Consider the following 22,025-nt stretch of genomic DNA (forward strand, 5'->3'; position numbering starts at 1 on the left):
CATATATTTTTTTAGCTTCAAGGCAGGAAATCCCCATGCTGAAGTTCACTTGACCACAAAAGGAAATCTTCAGACTCAGAAAAATCTGGGGTGGGGAGGGCAAATGCTAAAAACTGTTTATGTGCTGCCCATGTCTCCATCAGGTCCCTGTTCACCGCACCAAAAAGCAGCAGAGCATAGTTGCCAACCTAGAAAAATTACCCCAGCTTTGCTGACCCATGTCATGTGTAGGATCAGACAGATGCACATCAGTAAATTGTTCTCTACATCTTCCTCTCTGGTGTCCTTCAGTGTTCACCTTGTGTCAGGCTGCACTGGATTATTCTACCTTCTAGCAACGCTGAAATGCAAATAAAACTAAGCAGAGGAATGTATGTTGGATGTGCCCACCAGCCACGCCAGAGGTGGAACACTGAGCAGAGGATAATTTATCCCCATGGAACCCCAAGCTGTCAGTTATATGCAGCACAATTGAGGGCTGGGATATTTAACAGTAGTGGTGGCTTTGAGGTTTACTTTTTCTTGGTTTCATGTTGCATGCAGTGTATTTGTTGAGGTCTTCCTCTTCTAAAATGCAAAATTGTAGCACATTCCTCTGCTGGCTTACAGAAGCATTTGGGGCATGTTTCTGGACTTTTACTTTGCTTTGTCATTTTCTGTTGGCAGAACACAGTACCCATCTGGCACAACACTGTACTGTGCTATGATTCTGACTGCTGAACTTGCAGAAGACAATAGAGTTCCAGGACTATGTTTTATTATATCGTGTCTGGCCTTAAAGGAAAAAAAAAAAGAAGCTATCATAAGGCTTGGTTTTCCCTTTCTTCATTCAGAAATGAAATGTGATCAATAAAAATGCTTTTTATAAAGAACATGTATATGACAGAGTGCATTGTGCATTCCTAAATTAAAAGGAAATATTTGAAACTAAAATTGCCTGCTTATGTAAATCCCTGTTGTCTATCTTCTCTTTGTCATTTGAAAGACATTTTCAAGGCATAGGAACTCTTCCAAGAATATAGTCAGTTATTTCACTGTTAATTGCTAACACTGCATTTTGAACCCTTTGATTTAGAATCACAGAATCAGAATATTAAGGGCTTGGAATGGACCTTAAAGATCATCTGCCCCCCCACTGCCATGGGCAAGGACACCACTAGATTGTTCAAGGCCTTATCAAAGTTGGTTTTGAACACTGCCAGGGTTGGGGCATCCACGACCTCCCTGGGCAATTGTTCCAATGTCTAGCCATCCTCACACAAAATAATTTCTTCCAAATATCTAACCTGATTTTTCCTTTTTTCAGTCTGTAGCTTTTACTCCTTGTCCTTTCACTGCAGTTTCTGATGAAGGGTCCCTCTCTGGCTCCCCTGTAACCTCCAGAGCAAAGTAACTGAATCTAGCTCCTCTCACAAATGTCTACACCAACCAACTCCTTACTCCACAAATAATCAAATGAATGAGGGACCAGAATGTGTTTTCATCTGAAATAAATCATGTAAATCATGTTATTATCATGTAAATACAAACACATCTGTAACAGCAAATTAGAAGCATTTCTTACCATGCATGTTGCCACAGTGGTAGGGTGATTAGATGTACATGTTTTAAATACTTTCTCTATTTGAATGAAAACAGGAGGTGTTGGTGTGTTTGAAATGTACAGAGCAGAAATCTCAGTACAGTATGCAGAGACTTCCTTTATACACCTACATGATCTTCGGTTCAGATGCTTCACTAGAACATATTTTCTGATTAAATGAACATTCTCCTGCCTCTCAGAGCTTGTCATGGAATTTCTGTACCATTTTGGCCTCGTTGGTGGGGTACCTTGATCTTCTTCCCTGATGCACAGTGCAGATCAGAGGCACTTGCCTTCCTTTACCCAGGGGAGTATTTTTTTATCTGCTGGGACTCAGCAGACTCCCATTTCACCCACTTCAGCTCAGGGCTGGCTCCTTCTCTTGTCAGTCCCCTTGGGAAACCCACAATGGCAATCAGCAGAGCAGCAACAACACAGACCTCTCATCTCCTCCTGATGCCTCTTGCTACGTTTTTTTGGGAAGCACATTCAGTAGTGCTTCGCCTCCCACCCTGTATGGTATCAGAGTGATGCTGTTCTGGCTGTGCTCCCATCCAGGCATGGGGCAAGGGCAGCAGTGTGGGGAAAAAGCACGGTGCAGCCAGTGTGAAGACCTGCCACTTGTGAGTGCAGAGCAGAAATGATGGAGCATGCTTGAGGAGCTTGTTTAAGAACCTAAATAATTCACATCCCACTTCTGCCAATTAATACATCCAATGCAGTGAGTGGAGCCAAAAGACCATTTTGTATTGGCCAAAGAGCTGTCCCAAAGTCTCAGTCCCTGACATGTTGTACTTACTGTGGAAATTACAACGGCACAAACAGAAAGTTAGGTAATGCAGGATAAGAGATGGTCTTGAACCCTCAAGGAAGAAAAAGGTATTTTCATTTATACATTACTGGTAATAGTAACTCCAAGAAAATTAATTTTACATTCAGATCTTGCACATCATACATAGTCAGATTTATTCATAAGTGCCATATTATCAAAGTTCCTGGTGGCATTTCAGCTGTTCATTAAACTTTACTGTAGGACATAGTGACAATTTATTACACAGCTATAGAAGCAGCAGTAATCATTATTGGTGCAAGCCTTCAACGTCTCTTTCTCTATGTTTAAATGCTTTCTATTTTCCTCTTTTCCCCACCACTACATCTAATGAAATAGAAATTGTAGCAATCAGTAAGCAAGGAGCTACCTCCTTCAACAGCATCCAATTACCTCCTCTGGTTTATACAGGAGATGGGAGGTGTGCACAGATTAAGACAAATAGCCTCCTGTAAAATGTGGTTCTGGATTTGTGTCAAACTGGCCAGTTGCATAGTGAGGAACGAAAGCCAAAAAAAAAAAAAAAGTCAGCTGTGCTGAGGATCCACATCTGAAAAAAAAAGGGGAATATCTACTTTTATGAAGAATTCCTTAGTTTCAAGTAGAGTTGGGAATATATCATGCAACACTAATGCATTCAGAAAATTAATTTCTGTATTCTTTGTGGTGGCTTTCCATGACACTCCAATGAGTATCTTACACGCTCTTTATTCTGGCTGCCACAACAAAATCTTTGTGCTGTGGATACTTGCATCTTGTTATATTAGTTCCACTCTTTAAAGGGCACATGCCTCTGGCACTTGCAAATTTCTGCATGGCAATGTCTGCACATTGAATCTTGTGATGTGCTGCAGTCTTCTTGCAAGCTCAGCTAATCAGTGAGCAGCAACAAGCCCCAGGTGACGTATTTGACTAACTGGCAGCTAATCAAGCTTATTTGAATTTTGCATGTCACATATTGGCAGCGAACTGTTCACATCATAATCATAAAATACATTTTGAACCAATCTAGGAAATGCATTTCAGGAGATGCTGATCAGTTTGCAGATCTGGAGCGTGGTGAAGTAGCTCACATGTATCAGAAAAATTATGTCCGTTGAATTATTCATTCTATTTTTTTTAATCAAATAACAGGCAATATATTTTATTCCAAGAGGTTCATGGTTAATGTTAGTTACCAAAATGCAATAAACAAATGAAACCATTACTAACAGATGACTTTTCACCACTTTTTCTGCCTTTTTTTTTTTTTTTGAGTTGTTTGGAACGCCACTTATTCTGATGGTTTTGTCATATGGAATCAAGTGGTATGAGGAGTCAAAGAGTATGGAAATGGCTGCTGTATTGCACTGTATGCACAGTGAAAATGGCAAGCAAAGGCTTTCTCTTCATCTTGTGACAGAGGTATAGGGCAATTGGCATAAGTTTAAGTATTTTTATTAGGAAGGTAACTAGCAGCCAGAGAATATGGTATTGTAGAGATGGACTAGATTTTATTACAGCATTATACTATTCAGAAACAGACCCGGTTTCTGAACTACTTAGGTGAGCAATTACACAATGGAATTGTCCTCCCAAAATGCATTGACAATTACCAGAATTGTTCATGCCACTGGGAAATTGCTGATACTAATTACCATCATTAGATACTTGAATACAAAATATCTGCAAATGCTTCAGGAATTAGACATAAAATGGATTCTCTTCTTCAGGTCAGCTGTGCATGTATTTCTAAAGACTAGGAGACAAAGATTAAGCCTGTAATTAGGTTACAGATTTTTCTTTCATATATCTAAACATCTCTATGAGATTAGTTTGCTTTGTGATACATGAAGAATATTTAAAAATAAAAAATATATTAGAGACTCACCCTTTTGATACTTTATTCATTAATGAGTTCTTTCAAGAGACATATCCCCCAAATTAATTGTATTTCATACAAGCGTATTTCACACACTTTTTGTGACTCATATCTTTATAGGATGCCTCAGGTTGTGAAGACAGCACTTAGCCAGCACATTCAGAGGATAAAACATTTCACAAGTGGAGGATTGTTCTAGCTGACTCTTAGTACATAGGGCAGGAACACAGCAGAAATACAAATTCCCTAGGGAATGGGAGGGTAAGGTGGAGGGGGGTTTGTTTATTTTTGATCACTTGTACATCTCGCCTGTCACTTGTATTGAAAAACTAGGCAAAGATATCACTTCAGAAATATGACTGTGACTCTTAAACTTCTAATTTGACGTCATTGTGTAAAGCTACTTCCCTATCATATATTTGGTTAAGTCACAGCTTAAGCCAGGTCTAAAATAAAATTAAAGCATATCAGACCTTATCAGGTGGTCTATGCTGTTGGAATGATTTCCCAGGTTAAGGCATACCATGAGTGCATTTTGCATGGTTGTATGATCTGCCTGCCCTATTGGCTGTACACCCTTGAAAGCCCTATGAGAAACCATCCCGTTTCATGAGTACATTCATGAGAACATGTCAGAGTCACATCACCAAGCAGCATTTTAAGATGTGCATGTTCAGTTGATAAATTTAAGATCTATCAAACTATCAGGCATCTTCTTTCTTTACCTGCATCCCTAGCTGGTCTTGATGGTTGCTGCATTCATTCATCTCTGTAAGGCCACAGGACTTTCTCTGCTGCTCATCTCAATGGCTGCCCTTGCACTTTTAAAATCAACTCGTGAAGTCATTCCAGTGTTGTCACTTCAAAAGTCTAACATAGTGGGAGAGTTGCAGGAGCTGGATGCTGTCATTGTCAGTACACTGTAATATTTTTCCATTCTGCTGTCAAGAAAGAAAATGAACGCAATTTTGCCATTATGCTTAGACATGGTGTATAAAAAATGAAAATAAAATCCTTTCCATCCTATTCTCTTCCTTCCAGCAAATAAAAGGACGGGGTAATCCAAATAAAAGTACTAACATTGCCTTTATTTTACAAATATACAAGGACTGTGTCATGACTTGTTCAAGTCATGCTGTTCCAGTGGAAAACATCTGGTTATTCTCACTCCTGGTGAGGCCATTTGGATTTGATGGAATATCTTTTTTCCTTCTTTCTTCTTTATTTCCCCCACCCAAAACTCCCAGGATATCCAGTGAACACTCTCCAAAGCTTCAGATCCGGAGCCACAGTTACCTGAGGGCAGTGAGTGAAGTCTCCATCAACAGGAGCCTGGACAGCCTGGACCCTGCAGGGCTGCTGACATCCCCCAAGTTCCGCTCCCGCAACGAGAGCTACATGAGAGCCATGAGCACCATCAGCCAGGTGAGTGCACCTGGGGCAGCCTGGAGGGCAGGTGTCATGCTGGACCCTGATTGCAATAGGAGAATCTGGATTTTGTTTTAAGTGGTGCTCACCAACACTGTCGTTAAACTGGGTTCTTAAGGATCTTGTGCTTTGTACCTCCAGTCAGAAATTTCTGAATGCCTCAAAAAAAAAGTTTGTATGCTGAGATACTAAAGTAAAATTAGGCTGTTTGCAGTTTGTAATCCACAGTTTTATTAGAGATTTTAGTTTCTTTATCCTATTTTATGCATTTTTTACCTTGTGTACCTCCAAACTTTTCACCTAAATAGTACAAATATTGCAGTATATGTATTAAGTGCAAAAATTTGTCTGTATTTCTGCCCTGAAATCCTGTAAGAGATCTTCATGCTTCTAAAGAAGAAAATGAAGTCCACTGTGACAGATTCAGTTTATGTGTTTTAATGTTAAAAAATAGCCTGTCCTTGCATTCAGAGTGCTTGTACAATTGAGTTCATAGGGAACAAATCTGAAAAAAGTGCAGAAGTGCCAGTACACCACAGGGCAGAGGTCCAGTAGCTCATCTACTACATCCCCTAGCTCTTTGATATGATTTTTGGCTCATTAGCTTAAGTGATCATTTGGGTAAATCAGTTGGATGAAAGAATTTCCTTACGCTAGTCCAGAAGTGCAGCGGGCAGGATTTGTGGTGCCAGACACTGAGCCCTTATGACTGGCATATCAAGCCATTGCAATGTCAAAAAAAGTGCATGACATCAGTGACACCAGGACTTCAGCTGTGGCCATAACACATACATGTGCCATTCAGTATGGAGCTGTAGTTCCCCTTTCTGCAGCATAGTATATTTAGACACTTCAGAGTATTCACCTGTGTATTTCATAGTGAGGCAGTTTGCATAGGGGCGTGGGCTGATGCTCTAAAAGGAGGGTCAGGATGTATCTAGGAGAAAACAGTACAGAAATTTAGGTGTCAGAGGCAACTACAGCTAATGAGCATTAAGCCAGGTTACTTGTTTAGCTGTACACCAACAGACAAAGCTGTCAGTCAAGGAGTGGTTATCATTTGCCGAGGTGAACAAGTTTTCTTTTTTTGCTCAAAAATGCATTAATTCAGAGATATTTACTTGAGGTTTGGATATTCTCTGCCATAGTAAGATTATTCTTTTCTATGTACTACCTGCTACTCTTCCATGCTTTTTTTAAATAGTTTTCCTTTGAAAAAAACATGTTCTACTCTCTGAGATTTTTCATTTACAAAGTCTTTGTGCACAAAGATTGTGCGAAACATTTTTCCTGTAACATTAATCCTGGAAGATAATTTCTAATGAGGTTTTTTTTCTACCATCCTAACATAGTCTTATCTTCTCCTGCTAACCCGGTCTTGTATATTCTTGAAAACTAACAAAATCCTCAAGTGATGGTTTCCACCTGCATGTTTCTTTCCTACAGTGATTATTATTGTACTTTAATGCCAAGCTAAGGGCTCAATTCTCAGTTTAGAAACATGGCCATCCATTACTAATTAAGGCAAATGGTTTCCAGATCCTTAAGACCTGCAGGAAGTTTTTGAATGCTCTTTAACCACCGTGAGCACAAGTCTTTGTCACCACCTAGTGTCTGCTGCACAAAGGGTCTAAGGATTCCTTTGCATTTGCTCTCAGACAGAAATGTAGTTCTACAAACCTTTTTCCCCAGCAGCAAAGCTGGTTCCCTTACCAACCTCTCCGTCCTGTTTTTGTTTCCCTTCAGCTTCCCAGCCTCTCAGATTTTTATCACTGTGATTGCCTGTGGGTTGCATTAATAACGTACTGGGATTAAGTTGACCTTTTTTTGACCCACAATGATACTGTGATTTTTGTTTTACATGTAATGATCACAATGCCCAAACATTCAGTCTCTGCTAAAACAGAAGCTGCTATGAGGGTTCCAGGTTTCCCACCAGTTACAGAAGAGCCAAGAGCCCAAACTCTGCTGAATCTTTGCCTAGCACCTCTGTCTTCCCTTTTTGTACATTGTTGTTTTCCCATCACAATTGCTGCTATGGGATGTCCCATTTGCCTTTCATCATGTGCAGAGGGATCCTCTAGCAGGTGCTGGCCATTGTGCCACTGTAGCTGGAGAGTGTTTGTGTGAGGCAGCGTGGAGTATCCATGTGCAGGATGCCCTGACCCTGCCTGGTGTGTGTGTGTGTGTGTGTGTGTGTGTGTGTGCACAGGTGAGTGAGATGGAGGTGAACGGCCAGTTCGAGTCCGTCTGCGAGTCGGTGTTCAGCGAGTTGGAGTCGCAGGCGGTGGAAGCGCTGGATCTGCCAATGCCGGGCTGCTTCCGCATGAGGAGCCACAGCTATGTCAGAGCCATCGAGAAGGGCTGCTCCCAGGATGATGAGTGCATATCGCTGCGGTCCTCATCTCCCCCGCGTACGACCACCACGGTGAGGACCATCCAGAGCAGTACTGGTGAGTAACACAAAAGGGAAATCCAGAGGGGAGGGCACAAACGGAAGAGACTTGGAGTGCTTTTCCATCAGATCAAGCTTTTCTCTGCCAGACGCCAAGCCCTTAAGAGAGTCTGTGTTTCACCAGGGAGCTGGACAGACTAATAAGCCTCAAACCACACACAAAGTCTGATGCACTTGTACTCCCTTCTGTGTCCAAGGTAATTTATTCTGAGCCAAAAGCACATAGAAGGGTCGTATCTCCTCTTGCTAACCTCCCCAAAAGAGCAATCACAATTTGGCAAGGCTGAACAAGAAGGCTCTACGTTAGCAGTTCTGCTGGTTGTGACCAGCAGAGAAGGATGCCTCTGATGAGGTCTTACACAAAGTTGAAGTGATTGTGTAAGTTACTGGATGTGGTTTTTACTGGCTCGAAGAGACTGTTCCAGCTCTCTAAGTCCCATCTAAGATGTGAGAATGAAGAAAGGAAGAAGCATTCTGCAGGTCAAAACGTGCACGTCCATGTTTTGCTGTTACATTCTTTCTGCAGTTCAAACTATTCAAGCCTTGCAAGAGGGAGAGGTATTGGTATAAACATGAGACTTCAAACCTTCCTTTTAATGTTTGAGGCTGCTTTTCTTTTGGAAATAACCATGATGAATTTCAGATTTTGTCACCAAAATGGTGCTTAAGGGGAAGAAAAAAACAAGTAAAACCAAATTCTAAGTCTGCCTCTCTCATTCAGGAAAGCAAGAGGCAGGAGCCATTACATGAGTGTGCTCTTCCCTGTGGCAGGATGAGAGAGAGCCTCTTTCTTTTGACTTCTGTGCAACCATTCCACTGTTTTACACAAGCTTCATTTACTATTCATATACTGTTCATATACTAATCATATTCTTGACTAATATTGACTATTATATGTATTTCACTGTACCTACTATCTCTTTTGCTGTATTTTTTCATTTGTTTTCTGTAAACTTTTGTCTTTCTGTGTGTTATCTCACAGGTGCAGTTGTTTATTCCTTGTAAGTCTTTTTAAAGCCGCTTGTCAATTGTTTTATGTCATCAAAGAACACTTTAAATCCTTTTACCAAAAATGTTCAGCTAAATTAAAGATTTTTCTAGAAGTAGCAAGTTTAAGTACTGTTGTAAACATATTGGCAGTGCATCACAAACATCAAAGCATTTTTAGCAAATGCTGCAGAGCAATTCTCATCTAAATCACTAAAGAAATCGTATTCACATGACAGCAATTCTGCCATAGAAATAGTCTTTGTAAGCACACAGGGTTTGCACCAAACCACAAAGAAAGTATTTGCATAAGGTGTGTGCTACTTCATTGTGTGGCATTAGTTTGTGTCAAACATATTCTGAGGCAAAAGCTGAAGGATGGAAGTTTTCAGGGATTTTTCAGTGTGCACTCATCTTTGTGAGATGAGTTTGGGTGGATCCTAAGGAGGGTTTTTTGTTCTGTGAGAATGGCTTTGATAACATTTTTCCTTTATAAAATTAAATGTGCTCATTATCTGTGTGTAAGAGGTTGTTCCTGTCACTTAGGAAAGTGATGCCTGTGTCTGGGGATAATGGTGTATAAATGGAGAAGGTTGGCTGTGTGTGCCTGCCAAAAACACTGGAAAACATGAAAGAGGAAAATCTGTACTGTAAACTATCTCTTGTTTATGAACCCTTTATTGTAGTGCAACCATAGAGGCCTGATCTCTTCTCTGGGCAGCTGGCTTTATTTTAAAAATCATATGAACAAAACTGTGGTACTGAAAAGCATAGTCCAGTGAGGATGTCTTGGGTTATTGCTTCTGTAGTCAAGCCGTTAAAAGCAGAGAGGAATGATTTGCAGTGCTCTCTTTGGACGTACATAGAAGCATTTAAAGATTGCTGTATATGCCTATTTTCTGCTGTGGGAATTTTATTGACTTATCTTTTTCATTTTCTGATTCTTGGGCTCCAAGGACCCATCCCTTCCACTGGTAGCATTTCAGACAACTTGTCTCTTTTAGTACCTGACTTACATACCACTGTCTCTCTAATAGGGATTAGAATTGAATTAATTCTATTCAAAAGCATCTGTATTGACTACCTTAGTGTTGCCTGTGACTGGCTCACAGAAGAGAAGTATGAAAGGCACTGTTGATGGTTTCTATTAATACCTGCTTCAATAAAGTGGGAAATGGCACAACAACTAGGCAGACATGAAGAAAGGAGAACAGTATCTCAGGTTTATCTCCACTGAGGTGATGTTGCAAAGGCTTTTGTGGGAGACATGGGAGCCGTTATGATCTAAAAATGGTTTTAACATCTCCAAATGAGAGAACAGTGCTCCTGCCCCTAAAGCATCTGTGCCTGTTCAACCAAGAAAGATTCCTTTCATCAACATTAGCAATTCCCTCAAAAACATGGCTTTTAACTCACGAATACCAAAACTGTGATCATACACTGATATTGAGAATCTCTTTGACAGCTGGAAGTCCAGGAAAATGCCAGCTTGGTGGTGGTAAAGACAGGAGAGCTGTTGGTTTACTGGATTCAAAATTATTCCTCTAGAGCAATGATCCACAGCTTTCCAGGGCATCTGGATAAAACAAGAACTGTGGACAAAAATCACACTTTGCCTGTTAGCCTTTGCTGTTGTGGTAGCAGCCTCAGGTTTTCATTTCCTTTTGTCACATAGTGTTGGCAGTTTAGTTCTGCAATCAGGAACTGCACCTCTAGCTCAGGACCTGAGGATGTGCCCACTCTAACTAAAAACCTGTGCACTGGCTGTGGCACAGAGCTCAGCTAAGGGTGGCTGCCCACCTGGTGACCTCTGCAGCCTGCACTGACCCTGGCACGGCTGTGGGAGCACTCAGTGGCTGTGGCTGGATGTAACAGAGCCCAAGAGTAAAAATGGAGGTGGAGTCACAAACCTGATGAAAGGAGAGGCAAATCTTAACCTCGCCAAAGTCTGCCACCGAAGTTCCTCCTAATGTCCAACCCAAACCTTCCCAGGCACAGCTTAAGACTAAGTCCTCTCATCCTGTCCGGGTTTGCCTGAGAGGAGAGGTCAATCCCCATGTGTGAGTCAACACATACAGGTCACGATGCCAAGCACCAAACCACAGCTGAAATGCAGAGTAGAGCTATTTCATGACCTCACCAACATTGCTGGACAGCAGAGACACACTGAGACACAGGCTCTGTTGGGCTTAGTTCATCCTAGTGAAAAAAGACACACAGAGGCAGAGGCTCCATTAGGCTCAGTTCATCCTAGCACACAGTGACAAGGGGACCCACTGCCTGCCCCAGATATCAAAAGGCTTTGCACACATGCACTTCATCACAAGGCTGTACTTTTATGATATCTCGCTTCCAGCAGAAGGCTCAAGCATGTCTCTGAGTGTCTTGTCTCTACACAGGAATTCTACTTCTCAGAACCAGCAGAGGATGAACAACACTAGGCTTAATAAATGGACACTCTTTCCCACTCTGACATTCTTAGCATTCCCAGCTGCAAGGTCACTTAGAGCAAAAACTCTTCCCTCCTTGCCAAATCTTCCTGTTTTAACCCTTTCCTCCCAACACCCCACCTGGCTACAAACTCCCTTTATCTTCATTTTTAAATGAAGGGTTTTGGAATGAGGAGGAGAAAATGCAGTCTTGACACTTTATATGGAATTATAAATAAGTTCTATGTCACAGCTGTGTCATGCCTTGAAAGCTAATCAGTTGAAAAGCTCTGTTCACCCTCATATTTGCTGTCTCAGTATCGGTGGTACCCACGGAGGCATCCTGACTGGGGCCATCCCTGGGAGCAGGGCAGTGCAGGCTGGAAGGCAGAGCAGCTCTGAAGTGCTAACATATGTTCTACACCATAGACTGCACTAAAAATTAACACCCAGGTCATTTGATCTCTTCAGAGGAGGTTAATGAGCTGTGAGTTATTACATAATTTGATCCCAGGTTATTTGCAGATGCAACTATTGTAGCTGAAGCACTTCAGGCCAACAAATCCAGTCACTAAATAAGCAGCCTGTTAACAATTTTAAGTCTGTGAATCATTTCAATGAGCTTGAAGAATGCACTAATTAAGAAACAATGAAATGTTAAAGTAGTCTAAAGAACATCTTTCTCCCACATTTATTGTGTCTATGGTTCTAAACTTTCCCTATGTAGTCGTGCATGATCCTTTGCTGTAAACAAACCTTATGACATTGTGAGGGCTCAGGCATGAGCACACATGCATACAAATATATAATATAGTATAATATATAAATATGTAATGACATGTCTCTAACAGAGTTCAAGTAATAACATCAGGAAAAGCTCTGCTCTGGATTGCAATTCAGTACCTATCCTCTGCACAGTTAGGTGAAGAGAAATATCAGAGTTATCTGCAGCAATGCCATCTGGTGATTCTCAGTAATATTACACCTCTGCTTAAAAGCAAAATAAATAAAAATCCCAATGAAATCGTGCTGTGTAGCCAGCAGGGTAAGAGAGTACCACAGTATATGCTAATGACAGTCTTTCAGCTGAGCAAACCTTTTTCCTTCCATTCATTGAAACATTTGATCGAGACAAGTCAGGTATTTTGTGGAAAATCTCTAAGGGGCTGCCTAGCCAATTAAAAATTAATAAATAAATAAATAAGCATATAAAATGCAAACAAGTCTAAAAACTGACTTGTGCCAGGCAGAATTCAAAAATAAAATTAAATCCTGTGGATAAGGAAGCTGTAACTGAGTGTATGCCAGATGCAAGTAGTTTGGATTCTGCAGAGCTGTCTTTTCAGAGACTGCTCTGTTCAAAAGGAAACAAGGTATTAGGATTTCTCATGCGACTTCCAGCTGAATCTAAGGTTCGTTTCTTGCTCTGTACCAAAATTAAGGTATTTCCACAGAAGGTCTGAAGAAATATAACTATGCTAAGGCCTTCGTGCAGATGTTGAAACTTAAAATAAATCTGAAGAATGTAGAAAACTTTGACAAAGAATTTACATGGTTCATTTCCTCTCTTTCCTTGAGTAATCCTAAAATGTGTCCTGCCTTTGGATCTGCTATCAAATTGCTTAAACCAGCACTTTAAAATGTTTTCCTTTGCTAATGAGGATCTGACCTTGAAGGAGAACATTATTTCCAATTTCAGAGGTGCCTGACTATAGCTAGTATGAGTTTCATCTTGTCCATCCTATAGGCAGCTTGATGAATGTTAAGCTCCACATCACACCAAAAAACCACCATTTTTTATGAAGCCAGTGAAGGTTTTTAATGAGATATTCAGAAAGGGCGAGAAAAGGACTTTGTTTTGTAGGGCATGGCATATTTTTTTTTTCACATCTGAAAACATCATTTGGAGGAGTTTACAGCAGTCTCCAAAGTTATAAGTGTGTTTCAAATACAGGGACTGAAAAACCAGGAATGCGTAACCCTTTGGTATTCCATCTTTGCTTACTGTTCTTATTCTTTATTTGCTTGACACAGTTCTAAACATTTGGCCTAAGACTCATAGTGAGGTAAGAATGTGAGAACTTAATTGTTCAAAACTATGAGCTTAAAACATCTAGAAGGAATATGTTGTCTTACTTTGTGAACACTTCCAGAAACATGGAACAACTCTGCTATTTTGTTGAGGCAGCACTTGTTTGGTTGACTTCTCCAGTTCTCCAAACTACCTGTACATCTCCAAGAGTGAAAATAGGTAAATCATACTCCTGCCCCACCAACTCTGCTGGGGAGTGCCATGCTGGGCACACACTTGAGATGTGGTCTCACCAGGACTACACCTCCCTCAAACCTCCAGCTGAGCTTTGGCAAAGCCTGGCATGCAGTCAGCACTCCTCAGTGCAAGGATACACTGCTGTGTGTTGCTCAGCTTGCTGCTCTGTAAGTCCCTATTGGCTTTTTGAGGTGCTGGGAGTAAGATGGCCATCAGATCTGTGAGCTGATAGTCTCAAAAGAAATAGGGAAAAGCATGATTTTAGAGGAGAAAGAGAACTTTAGCCATAATCTCTATTGTTCTATGCAAAGAACTAGTAAATGCATTTCTTATCAAGTGGAACACAAATAAAGAGGATGCAGGGGTTAGTTACTTAAAATGTAATGTTTCATTATTTGTTAATCTGGCATTAATTCTGTTACAGATATGAAAAATTCTGTGGAAGCCCTTTGCTAATATTTGTAGGGAATGTACTTAAATTATTATTCCATTAATTCATTTATTTTGGTTATATTGCACACACAAAAAGTGATAATCATTTCAGGTGTTCAGATTTGTACAGTTCTCCCTAAATGTGTGCAGAGAATGTTTGGATTTGAACTCTGCTTTAGTTTCAGACTGGGCAGATGTGTTATCAAATGCACCTCTAAAGGAGATTTTTGTAGGGATGTTCAGACCCCAGCGAGACTTCCCAGTGTGCTAATGCAGTGAGAGAGCCCTGATCCCATGATTGTGTATCCCACTCCTGCTGGTATGCACATTCTTCTGGAGGTGCCCTGATGGAGCCTGCAGCCATGCCTGTGTATTACAACACCTGAGTGCCCAGCACCTAGCTGAGAAAAAGTGCCACTTGATGTACCATAAAAAATGTACAGGAAGTCATTACAGGCAAAACAGTAATTTAAAAGTTGTTCTGCTGACTGAGCACTGCATGCCTCAAGTCTCATTAGCTGAGAATTAACATTTTTCTGAGCCCATAAACAAGCATGAAACCTCCGTGATTTTGCCACAATCCAAGAAGCAATGAATTGTGGCAAATATTTTCTCTTGCTCGCTACTGCAAGGCAAGTCTGCCCTTTGCCAGCAGCTTGGGCTGGCTGACAGGTCTGCCTCAGACAGGGGCAGCAGTTTGGCTCAGGTGTCCTAGGAGTGAACTCAGGTGCAGGGCAAGGCTGATGTGATTTCAGCAGCTCTAACTCAGCAGCCTTGTGTACCTGTGGTTTTGGGGACGGAGTTACCTGAGTTGAACACAGAGGTAGGAACCAACCTTTTTTAAAATACACCTGGAATCACATCACAAGGAAGCAGGCTTCCCACAGCAGTACCAGCTTGTAATTGCACACTAATGGGTGGAATATGCAGCAGGATATAAAATAAAATAAACCCACAGTCCTTTTCCATTTCTAACTTGTGAGAGGCAATATAACTTTTGTCCCAAAATTTTATTCTCAAGAACTGGTCATTGCTCTAATTCTCAGAACTCTGAGAATTAGAGGTACATCATTCCGTAGCTCAAGAGCAAATAATTAAATTCTCACTTTATGGAAAAGTACAACAAAGACCGGAATCTTTTTTCTTTGTTCCAGCTTATTTCCATTGCAATGTTTTTGTGATGGCAGTGACAGAAATGAGCTGAATCATTTGCTGAAGACATGCCCCAATTTATATAATGAGATCACATTTTGAGTAATAATTCCTGCCATTTTCCTAAAATAGACTAATGTGCTTCTAACTACAGTTGTCTTTTGGGAAGCAAGACTTAGGCCTCTTTCCTGAAGAGGCTATGCTTAATTAATACATCCAGCGTGGAAAAAAAAACCTCAGGCTTTTCTTTTGAGTTTGTGCTACTGTCCAACCTCCAGCCATGTGCTACCACTCACCTTCCCCAGGTTCCACATCATTCCTTTCAGACAAACCTCAATATTTTGCCCAGATAAAATACTTGCAAAGCTCTCTTGAGCCATGATATTTTGCAGGAAGTCACAGATTACATACTTGGTGATGATGGGCTTTTTAAAGTGACTGAGTGATTTTTGATTTCGAAAAACTAAGTGTTTTTAATAAGTGTGTTTAATGAGTACAGCTCTACAGGGCCCCTCTTGTTGTACAGCAATTTGTTAGGAGCCGTTATATTTCATCATGTCAGTAATTCCCATTTTGAAGCTCAAATATGATGTATTAGGTACTGAATACTGTAAATAATTGCACATTTTCATGCTTCCTAAATATGTGTTTATGCAACAGTCTAACAGTAATTGGCTCTTTGAAGATATGGTAGACTATGGGGTGCGTACATTATTAACCACTTTTTGAAACAAACACTGCTTTGTTTCCTTAATAATATGACAGACAAACCCAAAGGAAATGTGGCAGCAAAGAAAACTGCACATTAAAAAAATTGCAGAACTTGAAGCATACACAGAGATGTGATTTACTCTTTTTATTTCTTGCTATTACACCAGTCTCACTGCACTGCTTCTTACAATGCTCAATAACAAGCACAATGCAACTCAAATACTGGGATCTGGAAAACACCTAATGCTATTTTGCAAAGAGGGACAGTCTCACTGCCATCAGAGTCTAACAGTTCCTTTTATCAAAAGCACTCTGTAGGCAGATGTTGGTAATCTGTTCTAATGCCACAACCTTTGTCTGGCCTCTCAAGGGGGAGATGGATGTGTTGGTCTTTGAAAATTGTTTTCCCCTTACTGAATTTAGCTTTGGTCAGATGGGAGAGTGCTAAATTGCATCCACTTAAAATGCAGTAAGCCATCTGAGCAGAACAATTCCTAGCTGCTTTGATCAAGGATTTGAGCTAAGCTATCAGAGGAGGAAAAAAAAACCTAAAAAACAATAAATAATACCACAGAACCCTCTGCTGTGACAGATCTGTGCCTGTTCTGTTGAGGAAGATGCCTGCTTTTTTGTTTCTGCACAGTCAAGATGATGGTGTCTTAATAACCATTCTCTTTCCTGTAATAATTTTCAAATTAATTCTGTCTTTAGCTAAAGTTAAATGTAGATATTTACCCCCCAGGAAGGTTTAGATGGAAGTCAAAATATTGTAATAGAATAGCAAAACAAATGCTGGCAGGCTATTTTTGTTTCGAGATTTTTTTCTCTCAGTTTCTTTTAACTTTCTTCTGAACTTCACAAAGAATCAAAAAAAAAAAATATTTTAGACCTGTGGCAGAAAACAATCACGGTCTACTAGATCAAAATAACCAAGCTATGAATAAAACCCAATTCCTCCATGAGCCTCAATCTGACTGCCTCATGAAGGCCTGAGAAAACCTGCTGCTTTCCATTTTGCATGATGGGTAATTGGCACCCAAGTGGCAGATCCAGTTGTTACCTGGTGCCATGACCTTACTCTGCTTTATCTCACACAGCCCCCTGAATGCTCATGTGACATTTTGCCATTTTCCTCTTTTATTTAAAAAGGGGGAAGCAAAAGAAGAAGAGTTCTAGAGAGATGGAGGAGGGGTGAAGGGAACTATTGCATTTGTGTTGGAAGCTCTGATAGTGGGATTGGAAGGGCTGCATGCTCTGATCTGGGTGAAGTCAGTTACTGTCTTGTTACACACTTCCAAGGAAGCTTGTCTTGCCCTGTTTGGGATGTGGCTGTGAGGAGTTAGGTCATGTTAGAAGTTAGATTAATACACAGCTAAGACCAAAATGCTTATTGTCCTTTCTGAAAAAACATAAAAAGAGATAAGGACAAGGAGCCATTAGTTAAGATTTCCAATACCAGCACCAACATTCAGTCTTCCTAAAACTTCCTCTAGGACTTTGCCCACAACCAAAGAGCTCCATCACATTCACCCAGATGTGTTCAGTGTCATTTTGTGTAAATAGGAAGTTGTGTTTACCCTCACATGAGCTACCTGCAGGGCTAATGCTTAAACAGGCACACCTTGTCTACACAGACGCTGCAGCCTGCAGCACATCAACATCTGTTCTGGTGTCGCGTACTTCCGCAGATTGCACATAGCGTTATGAGTAAGAGCTCCCTCCCACAATCTGATTTATATTGCCAGTTGTCCCCTTTTCAGGACTTCAAATATGTGGCACAGTCCTGAGAGCCTTTTCCACTGTCTGTCAGTGCTTACTGAGAACAGAAGTGTGTATCTCCCTTTTGGAGGGTGCTTATTTCTACTTTAGCTGAGAAGACTCTCACTGAGTGCAAAGGTTGATCTTATGTACTGTGAGTTTGGGTAGCATAGTCGAGGAATACTTGTAGGGTGAAGGGGTACTGAACCTGAAAATGTGGGTAGTCATTTTTTTATTTGATGGAATACAATAGCCCATCCTACAGGTGACATGCACCACTGGGGAAAACGTGTAAATGTGAATAAGTAGCAGTTAAAGCAGTTTTTACTCTTAACACTATTTTTTTTCCTAATTCAACATACTTGCTTTCATTGAAAGGCAAAGAGATTCATGATTAAGTAAAAAAAAGGTGAGAAGAATTGACAAAAGGGGAAGGAGAAGGATGAAGGAAAAAAATATTTTGAGTAGCAAAGTAGGTCCAGAAGAGTTTCATAAAACAGAATTGTGGCCTGCACTTCAAAAATCATTCATTATATAGAATCAGTAACACCTGTGTGAATAGTTGATGGAGAGAAACAGATGCATGAAGCTTTTAACCTGAATTTTTCCAAAATACTTTGACTTCTTATTCTTTCATCCTGTATGAATTGATGTGTAGATTAGGTGGAGATGATGTGCTCTCTAGCAGGTTTTATTGATGCTGTTAGAGCTCCCAGTGTAGTCAGTTTTTGCCATTTATTTTAGAATATGTTTTTTTCTGGTTGTGATGAGAATCCAGTTTTCCTGCAAGCAGGAGATACTGAGGGATATGAAATGGTCATCAAGTTAATGGTGTCCAGAATCCCTTTATTGCCTTCAGAGGGCTGGCAAAACTAGTGAATGGAAAATAATGAACATGACAGATAAGTAGGCACTGAATAGAAAGCTTGAATAGCTGTGGGAATTTTTGGGACCACAGCAGCAGTGTTGGAATTTCATCAAATGAAGGGGAATGCTTTCCCCCATCTGTTCTGCAGATACATTTCTTAATATTTTAAGTACAATACTGCAAACCAGAGCAGTCTGTTAAGTTACAAAGCTGAGACATGTCTTTCTTTTCCTGCAGAATTTGCTCACTGAGGGTCTAGTTGTGTAAGGTGCTAAGCGTCCTCAGCTGCCACCATCGTAGAATCAGTTCTTGACTTCTGTAGCCTGGCATCACAGAAACATCTGGCTCCTCTGTTTCTCTGCCAGCACCTTTACAGCCAGAGGAGTCTAGGGCAGCAGCATGAACCTGTTGGAATCCAGTTTAGGATATATATATATAATATATATATATTTTTTTTTAGAAGACAAAAATGTAAGCTTTTCTAGTCCTTTTTGGTGTTGAAATCTTAAACTGGGCAATGAGATTCTAGGGCATAATACAGACATGGCTTGCATTGTTTCCAGGGAATTCTGTTTTGCTGCTAAAAACAATTGGATCCTGAGAAGTGCCAGTGAGTAAATATTTACCAACTTCCCCTATCCTCTAGTAGCAGGCAAATTTGCAGCACAATAAAAACTGGTATTTTTTTTACCCAGTGTCAGGATTGTTACTGTCACATCCATAAATGGAAGAGACTGAATGGGCAACTGTATCTTTCCTTCTCCAGGATTAGCAAGGAGATCATGCTCAGCGGAATAAGGTGGAGGAACACCGGGTGCCTTGCACCTGTTGTCCATAACACCATGTTGAGAATTCACCAATGCCACAATATTTCATTTATGTGTCCTAAACAATTATTTTAAAAAGACCACCCATTGCAAACTAGCATGGCTTCATTAAAAGGTTTGTTTCTATTTGCACTGCAATCACGTGCACTTCTCCAAGACATTTGTTGTCTCCTCCTCTGCACATTAAGTTTGGTACATGCATGTATTTTGAAGAACAGGCAAAAAACTAACTTTGCCAGCTATTGGTGATGTAGAGGGGAAGCTTCACTCCACCTTCAGACAACTGCCTCTCCAGCAGGCATGGAAAAAGTGTCCGGAACTCTTTTAGGATGGCATTCTGGTCATGCCTATGCAGATGCACAACAACAAAGTATTTTTTATTGTAGCCAAAACCTAGGTAATTGAAATTGTCAATTACCATCATTAATTTCCAAAAATCTCCAGCGTGGTTACCTAACAACTGAGGTGTTGTAATTGGGAATATGTGATATTAATCATGGGTGCAGGATTAGGCATACCCACCTGGTCTAGGCTTCCTTTTTCTCACTTTCAACATGACATTAACTAATCTGGGGCCTGAGGCATTGTCAGCTTCTGACACTGAAGTGTACTGGATGTATCAGCATCATCTGGCATCATTTTTTATATCTAATTTTATTCTCCTGAAAAGTCTATTACTATTATTATTGGAGCATGACAATATGCTTCTTAGGAGAGAGAAAAAAGCCCAGGGAAATTATTAATTCAAGTTGTCAGCAGTATCTAGTTCATTCATATTGTTATGAAAAACATTTCACTTGTAAAATGAAACTGGTTCATGTTTGCTTTTTGATAAAGTATCAGGAACAAGTGGGTATCTTTCTACTGGGGCAGTTTAGAGAAATTTTGTGAAATCCAAATTAGCATCCATCTTCCTAAAATTGCAGTAAGTTATAAAATTATGGGTTTTCATCAATAGAAAAGTGTTCCATTTCTCAAGTTAGATTAAGTGAAAATAAGCTCACATTGCAAAAGTGGTGATGTCATTAAATAATTTTATAGAACAAGGCCTACTAATGCCTTGTGTGCTGCTGATGCACATCATCTGCCAGTCAGCTTTCCACTTATACTTTAGCTGCTTTCCTGATTCTTATCAGTTTGTCTGCTTAAAATGTGTTTTTATAAAAGACTTTTTATTTCATACTGTTTGATTCATCTTTACTCTCACTGCAGGTTTCCTATTTAATTCTATTGAATTAATGTTTTAGTACTTGTTGAAGTTTAGGGCAACTAGCATGTCTTCTCCTGGAGTTGTATTTATACTGATTTCTTAGTGCAGTCCCTGATGACTTCCCACAATAATCAAGACTGAGCTGTTTGCCATGCTTCACAGAAGTGGTTAGTTAATGAAGATTTGTTTGGGGAGAGGCTAATAGCACAGCTCATTTCCTCAATAAAAACTGCTGTTTAGCAAACTGTATCTGATGACCTCATGACACTCATGTCAGTCACCATTTTTCCTAGGACATTTATTCTGATTTTTACGGATAATGGCTCTCCAACCATTCTTTAATGCTGTTCTAGAGAAAACTAATGATATCTCCATAATTGATCTAATGTCATAGATTAGATCTTTCATCTTTTGCTGCCTGTGAAAAATGTAGATGTCTTTTAGTTCGTCAGCCAGCAACACCCCTCCATGTTGGCTTGTAGGAATACATCAGCTGAGGTCTCCCACCCAGTCATGAACTATGAAACCATTATGTTTGCAGCTTCTGAAATGGAAGAAATGGGGATAACTAGCACAGACTGCATTTAAAGAAAGATCATTACTAATCTGTAAGAATACAATACCAGTGTTTTTTTCCTAGTTCTTTTTCACTGTACATAATTATCTTGCAGACAATCTGTCCCTTTTCACAGCTTTTCTTTTGTTTCCTTTTCCTCTGATTCTGTTTCATGTTGGTAGTTTGAATAATTAGGTAACTGTTTATGTTTTTTTGAAAGGAGAAGCACTGAGATGGATTCCACTTGTGTAGCTGGGCTCACAGTCCCTCTGCTGCCAAAGGTGGCTCATGGGCCAGCAGTGCCCACTTCTCACCATTTCTTTTTTGCTGTTTCACTCCACTCAGTAGCATCCGGGGCAATCCCCCCTTCTTGTTAAGCTATATATCCTATTCCCTGTTGTGTTAATGAATCTGCTGTATCTTTTCTGAATTCTTATTTTATCTTATTAGCACCATTTCCACTTACATAAAGCAGCAATGAGAAAGCTCCGAGCCGTGTATTATTTGCATAAACATAAGTTTGCAATCACAGAAGTCCTGTTTTGTCAGTAAAAACATGAGAATTTGAGTCACAACAATTTCAGGAGGCACAGTTCAGGTCAGGCTGGCAATGAACCATTACAAAGATGTTGCCTTACCAGAATAGCATTTGATGTGAGGCTGTTCTGCAT

The 22,025-nt window shown here is 40.2% G+C and overlaps 1 protein-coding gene across 4 annotated transcripts in view; it reads left to right on the forward strand.

The window, feature by feature from the left end:
• DLGAP1 (DLG associated protein 1) overlaps nucleotides 1-22,025 on the forward strand; it is a 132,033-nt gene that overhangs the window by 36,377 nt on the left and 73,631 nt on the right. For 2 of the 4 annotated variants that reach the window (XM_062501043.1, XM_062501025.1), the window contains exons 3-5: nucleotides 5,520-5,697; nucleotides 7,913-8,153; nucleotides 18,755-18,768. In XM_062501043.1, the coding sequence (XP_062357027.1) occupies nucleotides 5,520-5,697; nucleotides 7,913-8,153; nucleotides 18,755-18,768 (433 nt within the window). The remainder of the gene's footprint in view (nucleotides 1-5,519; nucleotides 5,698-7,912; nucleotides 8,154-18,754; nucleotides 18,769-22,025) is intronic. The other 2 variants (XM_062501051.1, XM_062501034.1) reach the window with 1 other exon arrangement.

This window comes from Cinclus cinclus, chromosome 1 (genome assembly GCF_963662255.1).
Source record: "Cinclus cinclus chromosome 1, bCinCin1.1, whole genome shotgun sequence".
Taxonomy (NCBI): Eukaryota; Metazoa; Chordata; class Aves; order Passeriformes; family Cinclidae; genus Cinclus; species Cinclus cinclus.